The sequence below is a fragment of the Dama dama genome, chromosome 30 (assembly GCF_033118175.1).
Source record: "Dama dama isolate Ldn47 chromosome 30, ASM3311817v1, whole genome shotgun sequence".
In the NCBI taxonomy this organism is placed as follows: Eukaryota; Metazoa; Chordata; class Mammalia; order Artiodactyla; family Cervidae; genus Dama; species Dama dama.
This window is the reverse complement of record NC_083710.1, coordinates 28753416-28766776: the sequence shown is the minus strand read 5'-3', so window position 1 is coordinate 28766776 and position 13361 is coordinate 28753416. Positions and strand designations below refer to the sequence as shown.

The window sequence follows — 13361 nt, the reverse complement described above, 5'->3', positions numbered from 1 at the left end:
CTCCAGCTTTAATAAAAATCAAACTTCAGACAAGTTACAATAAAATTGATGGCTGTGTTTTCCAAAGTATGATATACAACCATCTGTAGTATGTGAAATGACTTCAAGTAATATACAAACTATTTAAATTTGAGTAGCTACATATTTCAATATGTATTAGGGAAAAATATAACATCTTTCCCTCAATTTCACAGCTGTTATTGCTTAAAGTTTAAAAAAATGAGACATTTTAAAAAATACGAACAACAGGTGGTGGATTTAACCAAAAAAGTCGTAATGGTTACACTTACACGACACAAGTTAGGGAAAGGTTTCTTTTACTGTGTCATGATTCTCTAAGATAAACTACATTCTGGTCACCTTGATTGAAATGGAGTATCCTCAAATCTCAAATAAAATTTACAGACCTTTCTTAGGACAGAGTATTATAAATTGGTGAGCTCACCCACCACAGGCTGACTTCCCAGTTTCACTTTCACAGAGCAGCTTCATATCCAAGTTCCATATGAACTGACTACAAATCTGACAGGTTTAAAAAGTATATTAAAACTAAATTCAAGAGAAAAATAGTTTTTAGAAGCCACAGAATTCTAATCTGCCAACTTTAAATTAATTTCTAATTTCCTAAATAAAGCAATAGTGATTGCTAAGAACAAAAAATTAAGTAAACACAGGGCAATTCTTTTTTAGGACACTGTTATAAATACCTGAATACATGTAAACAAGAGTCCATTAAAAAGACTTAAATTTTGGGTACAATCTTACTTTTTTATTTAGGACTCAAAATAGGAGAGACTAGAAAAACAGAATTAAAAGCACAGAACAAATTTTTACTAAAGGATAAGTCATTTTAATGGTTGAGCTCATGTAATCAATAGACTGTTTCAAGTTTTCACTCCCTGCGCCTCCAATAGACCAGGACCCAAAGGTTTTTTAAATTCCACTCTTACAATGCCACTTTATTACCAGGTCAGCAGAAAATGTTTTATCTTTTATCAGACCCCTCAGAATCAGTAAGCCTACTCTTTTCAACCTTAACTAAGGCTTCTTTTTAAAAAATAACTTATGATTCACACTATTCTTCCTGTCCATTAATGAAGTCTTTCTTCCAACAATGCTCCCAGATATCTCCTTCATACACTCCTAGTAAATCTCCAACTATCTGTAAACAACCTTCAAGTGGACTTCACAAAGTAAAGGCTGCATAAGAATTGAAAATATAATATACCAAAAAAGAAAACAAATGTAGATAACTAGTACTGTAGCTAAACCACATCACCTGGACTTTTAAAAGCACGTGCCTCGCTCAAATAGTCATCTCCCTACCATGCAGATCCTTTTGTTATATTCAATAAATATGAATCTATACTTCCAGAAACCCATCTCCCCATCTCTCCAAAGTAAAACAGATTGATACTGGACCATCATCTTCAGAATACCTCGGGAATTCCATAACAGTGTCCTAACCTCAACCTTTATTTAGCAACAGTCTATGCTCTTGGACCAAGTGTATCCTGGTAAATGTATATGTTTGGAAAGTTAGAATTGCTTCTCAGATGATTATCATCACAGTCTCTACTTGCAGACCATGGTTTCTTAATCTTGGCATGACTGACATTTTCAGTTATTTTTTTAACTGATAAGAGCCATCCTGTTTAATGTTTAGCAGTATGCCTGGCCTCTACCCACTATATATACCAGTACCAACAGCACACACCCCAGTCCCAGCTGTGACAACCAAAAACGTCCCCACTACTGTCTAAATATCCCAGGGTGTGTGGAGACTGCAGGGGTGGTTCCTACTAGTTGAGAACGACTATTCCAGACACCAGGGTGCATCAAGCCCAGTTTAGCCCCTCAGTGAGGGCTTGACAACATCTGTGGAAATTTACGGTTACACATTCACATATGAATTACACAAATCCCTTTTGAAATTAAAGTTATTAGGTTTCTTCTTCAGATAAAAAACTAAAAGAATGAATATTTCAATCTCCTTCAGGTCCTGTCATCACAAATTTAATACTAAAACAAGACTTTATATCTAAAGAAAAATAAATGTTGTCAAATGCAAACATGGATGCTGAAGGCGCATAAATTTCATGAATTTAAAAAGGAACTAGAAATTATAGTAACCTTTTTGCATTCACTGTCTTGGACACATCATAAATATTATCAAATAAAAGTAGTATATTCTACACACATTTCAAATTTGTTTACCTCTTTCTTTGGCTTACCTGGAGAAATCCAGGAGGACGATTTAGAAAGGTATCAAGAGAATTATCCAAGAACCTCACGATTCGAAGGTACCCAGGATATGAAGGTGCACTAACCTCCCCTGCAGGATTTACAAAGAAAATCTGTACTCCGTTTGGTATCAAAATCAACTCATCTGCATCCAGCCCTAAGGTCTCAAGAGGTGGTGGCTGAGAGTGATTCCTATAGAAGTTCTCCCCAACTGACGAGAACTCCCCAGATTCTGTTCCATAGGATACAGTGTAGTGACCCTCAGCAGCCTGAGGAGTGTAAGCAGGAGGTGCTTCGGACGGACGACTCTGACACGGCAAGGACAAAGTAGCAGGTGTACTACTTGACTCCGCACTTGCAGTTGAAGTGCTTTCATTTACTTCACTGTGTTGAGGAAGTGAACTAAAGCACTGAGGCTCTGGTGACTTTTCAGACATGTCTTTAGGTGGAAATTCTGGATACAACTTGGGCACCTCCTGAAGATCATTCCGTAGAGAAGTGGCAAGACCCTTCTCCAGAATTTCCAACCTGGTACGTACATTCTGTAGTGTTTCTTTCATTTTCTGTTGCATCTGCCTAGCAGATTCCCACTCAGGACCTGTGTATTCAGGATCCGTTGATGAAATGCTGATTCCTCTAAGCAGGTGTCCTATTCCTTGCTTATAGTAGTTCTTTGCTTCTTCCTTTTGACCTAATTCATCTGTATTCAGTCCTTTATTAACAAATACAAAGGCTTTCTTGTATGCTTCCTTGATGATCTTAATTTCAATAGGTTCTCCATCTTGGGGTTCTTGTTCCATTTCTGCAAAGCAGGAAATATATTTTTAATTAGATATTTTAATTTAATTTAAAATTAAATTATTAAATTAATTTAAATAATAAATAAATTTAATTAAATTAAATATTTTAAAATATTTTAATTTAGATATTTGTTTATTTATTTATTATCAATTCCTCCCACCTGAATATACTTCAGAGGACTGGAGCCTTGCTTGTCTTTGTTCACTGATGTATTTCCCAAGCCTATTTAGATATGACATACAGGAAATACTCAGTATGTATTTGTTAAATGGATAAATATTGCTCTTGCTCCTAAGTATCTTTTTAATTAAAAACATAAGAGAATAAGCCAGAATATAGATACTGAATAATTTTCTTGTTCCAGTTTCTTTAAGAAAGAAAAGTTTCCTATATCTTTTAGGTTGGAACAAAAGAATCTCATTCTAAAATTCATTATACTTCTGGATTACAGTAGCTAATTAAAAATGAAGTTGAATCGCATATTGGAGAGGACAGAAATGAGGAGGAAAAAATGTATCTGAATGAAGCTTTAAAGTTACCTTACTTTTATTTAAAGGTGGCAGGTTTCTCACATGCAGTTATCCCCCTTCCCTCTCCATTAAAATGACTCACAAAATTATTTAAAAGGCACAACCATTTCTTTCAATGAGAAAGAGGCATGAACAGATACTTCACAAATGGTCATGTGAAAAGGCATTCAACACATGACTCCTTCATGGAAATGAAACTAAAACCCAAAATATGGACTACAGCTGACCCTTGAACAGTATGGGTCCACCTAGACATGGATTATTTTTTCAATAAACACAGTACTGTTTTCATTTTATGGCTCTTTAATTAAGTGTGGGGAAAAGTTTGTGTTTGATTAGAGATCACAGCATGTGGAATCAAAAGAAAGAGGGTCTGTGTCCTGATTCAATCCAAAGTGTTTCAGTTTTCTGCCCTTGTTATTTATCAATTCCTTTATGTCTGAGGCAGAGACAGTAATACAGAGATTTTTAACTATGTGGTGACTGGCACCTCTAATCCCATTGTTCAAGGTCAATTATATATACTTATCAGGTGGCTAAAATTGAATACTGGCAAATGTTAGAGAAGATGGAAACTGGAACTCTCATATACTTTGCTGGTGTAAGTGAAAAATGGTACAGCCACTATGGAAGTCTGGCACTTCTATCTAAGGTACGTTCACTCACTCTATGATCCAGCAATTCCACTTAAAGGTATATAACTGAGAGAAATGAATGAATATACACACCAAAAATATGTACAATAATATTCATAGCAGCTTTATTCACAAAAGCCAAAATCTCAAAACAACCCAAATGCCCGCTCGCAGGAGAAGGGATAAACAGTGGCTTGTTCATATTACGCAGTAATACACAGGATTTTTTTTTTTTTAATTGATGCCTGCAATGGGGATGACTTACCAAGTCTTTGCACAAAAGAAGCTACATACAAAAGATTTAATACTGAGACTACTATACTGTATGATTTTGAGGAACAAGCAAAACTAGTCTTTGATGAGAGAAAAAAAAATAATGACTACAGGTGCTGGTACAGACTTGAAAGGGTCACAAGGGGACCTTACAGCATATGGAAATGCTCTCTATCTAGATCTGAGTGGTGACTATATAGTGTATGCATATATTAAAAATCTGTAAATTTAGGATTAATGCACTATACTGCACCTTGTTATACCCATTAATATATCCATTAATTATATATCCATATATCCATAATTATATATCCATTTAATAAAATAAATAACAAAGCCATAACTCACAAAGAGGGAGGATGAAGGGAGTCAACAGTACCTCGTTTTTCAAAGGGGCGGCAGACACGGTAACTCATAAAACAGATCTGAGAAAGCTGAAGCCTACACTGTCAATCAGGAAATCATGGAAGCAGCCCCACATATATTTCCTGGTAGAACCTCCAAAAGGCACAGGAACTGATGGGATTCAGTCCTCCTCTGGAAGAGAGAGTAGAGGACTGAATGTGGGATGGATTCAAAGCTAATTTGCAAACTAATACAGCCACTATAGAGAACAGTGTGGAGATTCCTTAAAAAACTGGAAATAGAACTGCCATATGACCCAGCAATCCCACTCCTGGGCATACACACCGAGGAAACCAGATCTGAAAGAGACACGTGCACCCCAATGTTCATCGCAGCACTGTTTATAATAGCTAGGACATGGAAGCAACCTAGATGCCCATCAGCAGATGAATGGATAAGGAAGCTGTGGTACATATACACTATAGAATATTACTCAGCCATTAAAAAGAATTCATTTGAATCAGTTCTAATGAGATGGATGAAACTGGAGCCCATTATACAGAGTGAAGTAAGCCAGAAAGGTAAAGACCAATACAGTATACTAACACATATATATGGAATTTAGAAAGATGGTAACGATAACCCTATATGCAAAACAGAAAAAGAGACACAGATGTACAGAACAGACTTTTAGACTCTGTGGGAGAAGGCGAGGGTGGGATGTTCAGAGAGAACAGCATTGAAACAAGTATACTATCAAGGGTGAAGCAGATCACCAGCCCAGGTTGGATGCATGAGACAAGTGCTCAGGGCTGGTGCACTGGGAAGACCCAGAGGGATGGGATGGAGAGGGAGGTGGGAGGGGGGATCGGGATGGGGAACACATGTAAATCCATGGCTGATTCATGTCAATGTGTGGCAAAAAAAAAAAACAAAACAAACAACACTACAATATTGTAAAGTAATTAGCCTCCAACTAATAAAAATAAATGGGAAAAAAACAACAACAACAAAGCTAATTTACAAAGTAGACCCTCAGATCTCTCCTAAACAAGACCAAGAACACTATTTCTCTCCAGCCCTGAAAGAAGACTGGGTGCTTTAATTCAAAAGAGCATAGAAGAAAATACCTAATGTGTTCTTAAGTTTTCAGAAGAGATCCATATTAACTGTGAGAGGACTCAGGGTTTAATCAGTGATAAGTACACAGTAAACTAAGGAAATAAAAATCAAGACAATTATTAACTCCAAGGAAAACAAGATGCTGAGTTAGAAAGAAAAGTAATCAATGTACTTCATGTTTCAATTTTGATTAATATCATAATAATATAAATAATGAATCCTGATACAAGCCAAATTATAATACAACCATCATGAGAAGATGGGAAGATGAATGGATAGAAAGTTTATGTGCCTGTGGTACATAGCATGGGAGACCTAAACTTCCATCTTTCCTACTAGGAAGTTAATGGACAATGCCTAACACTGAAAAATAAAGTAACAATATAAGCATCCTGTTTATTACAGATTCAGACAGAAAGACCAGGTGTGGTAAGAAAATGGATACAAGCTTTGGGAGTAAGGGATTAGACTAGGGTGGTGGGATCTCTGATTTTCACTGCAAGCCTTATAAAAATATTTAATTCTTTATATGTGCAGGATAAAAACAATTACTAATTTTAAAAAAGTAAACTAAAGCTTTAGAGCAGCACTGTCCAACAGAATTATAAATGTTAACTACATATGTAATTTAAAATTTTCTAATAGCCACATTTAAAAAGTAAAAAATTTCAGTGATAGCATTTTATTTATCCAAAAACATCCAAAATATTATTTCACCATGTGCCCAATATAAAAATTATTAATGAGATAGTTTTCCTTATTTTTGGCATTAAGTCTTCAAAACCTAGTGTGTATTTTACACTTGAGGCATACCTTAATTTCCACTACCTTCATCTCAAGCCCTCAATACCCACATGTGCCTACTACAGACACTGTGGTTTTATTTTCCTGCGATCTCAGTAAAAATTATAATGATAGGATAATTTAAAGGACTTAAGGCTCTTTTAGCAACCATCTGCACTATAAAGGCATCACCAAACTAGCCTAACCATACTTTCTAACCTGAAAAATAAACCACTGGTCAGTCACATACAGGGACTTCACAGTAGTTGAGTGTGTGTGTGTGTGTGTGTGTACATTTATATATATTTGTCCTCAATTTAGAAAACATCACATACAATCGACCATCATCGGAGATCTTACTTGTCCCACCTTGAATCCCCTACGAAAACTGATAATCCCACCCTGAAATCCTGTCTTTAGAACAGAATGCCAGTAGAATGCTTTCTTTCCTCAGACACCATGGGATAGGAATTCTGCATTCCACCTTCCTTAGGAAGCAGACTCAGAGTTCAGAAAGCAAGACAGCAGAGGTTACACAGGCTATAGCGAGCTGACCCAGGAATTTAACCAGCACTCTTAAGTCTGCTCAAATGCCTTGAACAGGGTCTTGAACAACACCGTGACTTGGCATTTTTTGCTCTGTGCTATAGGATATCATGTGTTCTTCCCTGATAGCTCAACTGGTAAAAAACCCACCTACAATGCAGGAGACCCCGGTTTGATTCCTGGGTAGGGAAGATCCCTTGGAGAAGGGATAGGCTACCATTCCACTATTCTTGGACATCCCTTGTGGCTCAGCTGGTAAAGAATCTGCCTGCAATGCGGGAGACCTGGGTTCAATTCCTGGGTTGGGGAGATCCCCTGGAGAAGGGAAAGACTACCCACTCCAGTATTCTGGCTTGGAGAATTCCATGGACTATATATAGTCCATGGGGTCGCAGAGAGTCAGACAGGACTGAGCGACTTCACTTTCACAGGACATCATGACTACCAAGGACACCATTTACAGAGCTTTTAATGTGTGCTGGAGACCAAGCTACATGTGCATTTCATTCAGTCCTTACAAACAACTCTTGAGACATTGTTACTGTTACTAGTACTTTGCAGAAGGAAGAAAAATGAGGTTTGAAGGCCATAACTGCTTTAGATCACATGTTTCTGAAAGACCTTGGAGCTAAGAATTACTTTCATATTTTTAAAAGCATATAAAAACAAGGATATGCAACAGAGATGATGTGGCCCACAAGCCTAAAACATCTTACTATCTACTTTCTGGAACTTTACAAAAAGAGTTTACTAACCCGTCACCTTAGATTACAGAATTAGATAGTCTGATTCCAAAACTAATCCTCTAAATCAGGGTTTCTCAATCTCAGTTTGATTCACATTTTGGGCTGGAAAATTCTTTGTTATGGGAGGCCGTCCTGATCACTGGAGGATGTTTATCCCCACTCTGATCTCTATCTACTAGGTGCCAGAAGCAGCGCCCCCCTCTACCAACCACGTGACGATCAAAAATGTCTCCAGGGCTTCCCTGGTGGCTCAGTGGTAAAGAATCTGCCTGCCTATGCAAGAGACACAGGTTCGATCCCTGATCTGGGAAGATCCCACATGAGGCTAAGCAACTGAGCCTATGCTTTAGAGCCTGGGAACTGCAACTACTGAAGCCCAAGTGCCCTTGAGCCCATGTTCTGCAACAAGAGAAGTCACAACTGGAACTAGAGAAAAGCCCACATAGCAACTAGGACCCTTCACAGCCAAATATTTAAAAAATAAGTAAATAAAATTACTTTTTAAAAAAATCTCCAGGCATTGCCAAACGTACCCTGGCTGCAAAATCATCCCCTGTTGACAACCACAGCTCAAATGGTCTTTAAATGAGGGAATGTGTACCCAGGGGAACATGAAGATTTGTCGAGGAACGTGTAACAACATATATAATTTTAAGAAAAAGGCTTTCAATGGGGGAAAAAAAAGAAAAGAAAAGAAAAGAAATAAATAAAAAAAAACCAACAAAAAAAAAAAAAAAAGAAAGAAAGAAAAAGGCTTTCAGATCCCTCCTCACTAAAACAGACCTATAGGCAACATGCCTGCAGTTTAGCTATCATGCTATTGCTTTTCCTCTTTCAAGCTCCTTTCATAGTCTTTCCAATTTGCAAAACTTTACCAAATATACCACACTCCCATTCCTATTTTTAGTATGGTGTATTTCCCAGCATGGAAAGGCAGAATTCATGGTAGAATGAAACAGCCCAAAAGTCACAGGTGTCAATTTTAATTTTATGCATGACTCCAACTATCCATCTCCTTAAAATATAAATTTCCACTAAAATTCCATTTTTATATTGAATTAGCCTTTATCAAAATCCACAGGTATTATGCTGTTCTGAGTAACTATTACTACTTGTAATAATTAAATCCAGAAGAAAAGTAACTCCTAGAGCAATAGTCAAAGAAAAAATTTAAAACTTAGTTTCAACTTACACAAGTATTTTTATTGAAGACATGTATGACAGAGAATAAAAAGCTTTTGAGTATAAATAAATTACATTAAGATAATACTCAGGAGTTGGTAAAAGTAGAAGTGGATAAAATCAGAGTACAATTTCAAGAAAAAGGAACAGTGTAAAATAGCATATATTTTAAAAACTGACGGTGATGGATATAAAAGTGCAATATTATACCCCATGAGATACAGTTAAGAGTGATGAACCAATTTTATATTAAAATGTCAGTATCTATACTATGTGGGATACTGCATCCCTTCCAACCACCTGAGAGTATAATGCAAAACATTATAAATCATCTTAGACCTATGCAAGGGGAGTTGTTTTACACAAATTATTTTGGGGGTTCACAAGTAAATTAAAAACACAGTTCTAAATCCACTCACTATATTATATTGCAAACATGAGACACCCATGGTCTGTGACACTTAGAAGCACCATAATTTACTACCTTTTATTAAGCTCTCTGGATATGCTTGGCACTGTTATATGCTCCATTTACTCCTCATATCCTTGGAGGGTTGTTCTGATTTAGAAAATGTTTAACAAATACTCAGCAGCTTGCTCAAGGACTAGTCAGTGAGCTGGTGAGTGGAAGAGACAGATTCAAAGAGCCAGGTTCAATAGGTATTTGTCAAGAAAACGACATGTCTGACTCCAAAGATAAACCTCATGCTATATGAACAAGTGAGCAGAGTGAGGAGGTGTGAAGGGTAACTGAACTGTTTCAGTTACTTAGAAAGACTTCAGGTTTAAGTCTTAAAGGGTAGACAGCATTTGAAGACAGAATGCATGAGAAAAGAACCCTAGGTAGAAGGAGTATTACCTTTCAAACGTCTTTATTTGAAAACTTATTTCACAGCGTGAGCTGAAAAATTTCCTAAATAATGTGTCACTGGAGGAAAGGCAGGGGGAGCTATTCACAGTGAAGGCAGGTGTGTGTGTGCACACATCCATGTTGTGTGTGGGGTGGGGGGTTCCTGGGTCAGCTGCTGCTGAAGAGCCTTCCTTGCTGTCCTCTTCACTTTGAAGAAGGAAATATATAGCAGAGAGAACAGCCTGGAGGTCTAGCAGATGAAATGTAGTTTGTAATCTCATCACAGAAAGAAACTTCCTACTAAAATATTACATTTTCATTTTGTGGTTGTTACAGGATTTGCTTTTTCTCAGTAGTCTCTGAGAAGATGCATTTCACAGAAAAAAGGACTATACGATGGTGACTTAAAAACAAAGAAGTCTATCCTACCCCAAACCATAGTCAAGCGCTTATCAAATGCCTTGAAAAGATAAACACTATTATTACATGACTTCTCGCTTTAATTTTTAAAGTTGAGAACAGAAAAAAAGTCCTTGAAACGTCAATCTCAAGTATCAAATAAAACAATACCTACACCACCACATTCACCTTCAATCACAAATCAAAACCTGGCTCCAGATACCAATGGCGCATTTAAACTATTTTTTAAACGTTCTAATAAAAATAAAATGCATTTATTTCATATAACAGTGTGTGTGTGTGTGTGTGCGCGCGCGCGTGCGCTTTAAAAAAATACTAGGAGCAAAGAGGTTCAATTCTGAACCAAACACTTCGTCTTTATTAGTTCAATCTCATAAACACTAAAAGTAGTAACAATCATGCTAACAATCAATATCACAACAGGTCTTTAATAATATAACCATTTATCTCCCTAGAAGGAGCAGCAGCAGAAGCTGTTCTGATGTCCACCCATCTCGCCCTTTACAAAATAAAAGCAACCAAACAAACAAAAGTGGCAGGAACTTTCCCCAAATATCTATCTGTAACTGCCTTCTGTAGCAACCCGCCCTATTTTGGCTTGCTACAGGAACTATATATAGTGACATTTCATAAAGCCTCACAGGTAACAGAGAGCACAGGAGAAAAGAGCTTCTTATTCCAAATACGTTTCACATAAAGTCAACAACTTAAGTCTGCTAATGTAAAAGAGAGTGAACCAAAAAGTACCTGCACTTATAATGGCAGGGGGCCCTTCTCATACTACTTTTGCTTTCGGAAATTTCAAATAAAATTGTTGAATTCCTAAACATTTAAGGCCACGCATTTCACAGGCAACAACAGTGAAGACAAGCTCATTAAACTACAATATAATAAAGCAAATCTCGAGCATCCTCAGGTGACAGAGTAAAGCAATTCATTTACAATTACGAGAGCGGAGAACTGGGCCAACCCTACAGTAACGCAATAATGCCGTGTCACGAAACTGCGCATTCCAAGAGCAACTTTCCAGGCAGAGAAACTAAGTCGGAGGGATCTTCTGCAGCGTTCAGTGCCCCGCGACCCCCCAAAACACGAACAACTGTTTTCGAAGGAGTAAAATCGCGAGCTACCCACCCCCATGTGGCTGACTTTCTGAAAGGTTACGGAACTTTCACTAAGCTGTATGCGCCGGGAGAGGGTGAATAATCGGTAAACACCTGGGGTGGGACGGCCAGAATGGTCCCCAGATGCTCCGGGAGGACCGCCAGGCAGGGGGCCAGGCGGCGCCCTCCAACCCAACGGTAAATAGGGAGGGGACGTAGCGAGTTCCAAGGTTCCGTAGATACACGAGATGAGGGTTAACTAAGAACAAGTTCTCAAACGAATCCCTCCCGAAACCGCTCCCTTCCACGAAAGTTCCATCTCTGAGACCTGGATGGGGGCCCGAGGCCTTCTCGGCCCTTCCCGCCCGGCCAGCCTGCCGCGGGCCCGGGTCGCTGACTCCACCCGCCCGCCTTGGTGGGGGGGGGGGGGGGGGGTCCGCTCAGGGGCGACTCCTTCCCTCCCTCCGGCCGCCTCCCCACCTATGCCTGCCAGACCGCCGGGCCCTTCGGCCGCTGCGCAGAGTCCGCTCCCTCAGACGCGGTGCCGTCGTCGTTGTCGCCGCCGCCGCCGCCACCCGCCCCCAGCGCTCCGCGCAGACTGGCCCGCGGGTCCCAGAGCCCCGCACGCGCGCGCGCGCCCGCCGGGGCTGACAAAGCCTGAGGAGGCGCGCGCTGCGGAGCGCACCACGTCACGCGGCCGCGCCGCCCCGCCCGCCAGCGCGGCTCCCGCGTGACCCGAGCGTGCGGCCCCCGCAGCTCGGCCCTCACGTGACGCCCACGCGGGCCTGGCCCGCCGCCTGGCGGATTCGTCCCCCACCTTCCCAGCCTCAGTTTTGTCCGCTCAGACCTTCTGAATGGCTTCTGGGGTGACGTCAGTCCACTTGGAACGTCTGAGTCACCGTAAAACTCTAGGGGGAGAAAAAGATAAAGGGCCGAAGGCCTGGGCAGAACCACTTGAGCCAGCGACTCAGCGCGGACTCCCCAACTGGGGTCTCCCTGCCACGTTGACGGTCCGGCGCTTGCGCAGACTCTTACTCTCTTGCGGACCCGAGGCCTCGGAAGGGAGTGGTCCAGAGCGGTGGGCGATGAGGGTTGATGGTTAGGGGAAGCTGTGTGCGCTAGAAGTTTGTAGCAACAGCATGGTTTAAAAAAAAAAAAAAAAAAGTTCTTGACGCCTAAGGTTAAATAGCAAATGTGCTGATTCCATTTATGACTATGGAACGTCAAAAAGGGAAAATCAAAGTAAACATATGCTTCTTTAAAAGTTCTTTAAAGTTAATAAGATAGTTTCGGTGCGTGGACAGGGAATGTTGCCTGATTTTCCAGTTCTGCAAGGATCAAGCCAGTACAGCCACCCCTGCCCCCGCATATGAGCCCTGAGGCGAGTTTAGGATGGAGAAAAAACACAACAGCAGGTCTGTGCTTTGGTCCTAGATAGTGAAGATGCCTATCTAAAGATTAATGAACCCAGACTCTTGCATCTTCTGATATAGAGAAAGGGACTAAGAGCATGAACTTTAGATAATCTGTTCTTTGTGATTAGCAGTAATCTTTTGAAGTTCCACTTTTTTTCCTCTTAAGGGGAAAACACTCCACAAAACTACATATTCTGGTTTCTCCCTGATTCTTCAGAGCAGTTCTTCAAAATTACCTAAGACGCTGTCTCCAGGGCAGTAGTCTTTAGTAAGAGCCTGGTATAAAGCTTACTCTTGAAAGTTAGATTGTATGTTTTTCTTCAGTCTGCAAATGGCAGGTTTTACAGTCTTGAATAGACTTGCCTT

At 39.7% G+C, this 13361-nt stretch overlaps 1 protein-coding gene across 5 annotated transcripts in view; it reads right to left on the bottom strand.

Moving 5' to 3' along the window:
• The window catches only part of SPART (spartin), a 29504-nt gene extending 17322 nt beyond the window's left edge, over positions 1-12182 (bottom strand). The window contains exons 1-4 of one of the 5 annotated variants that reach the window (XM_061133739.1): positions 12061-12182; positions 4863-5020; positions 3206-3267; positions 2235-3046 (exon numbers count right to left, since the gene is read on the bottom strand). In XM_061133739.1, the coding sequence (XP_060989722.1) occupies positions 2235-3044 (810 nt within the window). In that variant the 5' untranslated portion in view covers positions 3045-3046; positions 3206-3267; positions 4863-5020; positions 12061-12182. Of the gene's footprint in view, positions 1-2234; positions 3047-3205; positions 3268-4862; positions 5021-12060 lie in introns of those variants that run through there. The other 4 variants (XM_061133737.1, XM_061133740.1, XM_061133738.1 and 1 more) reach the window with 4 other exon arrangements.
• Positions 12183-13361: the final 1179 nt, after the last annotated feature.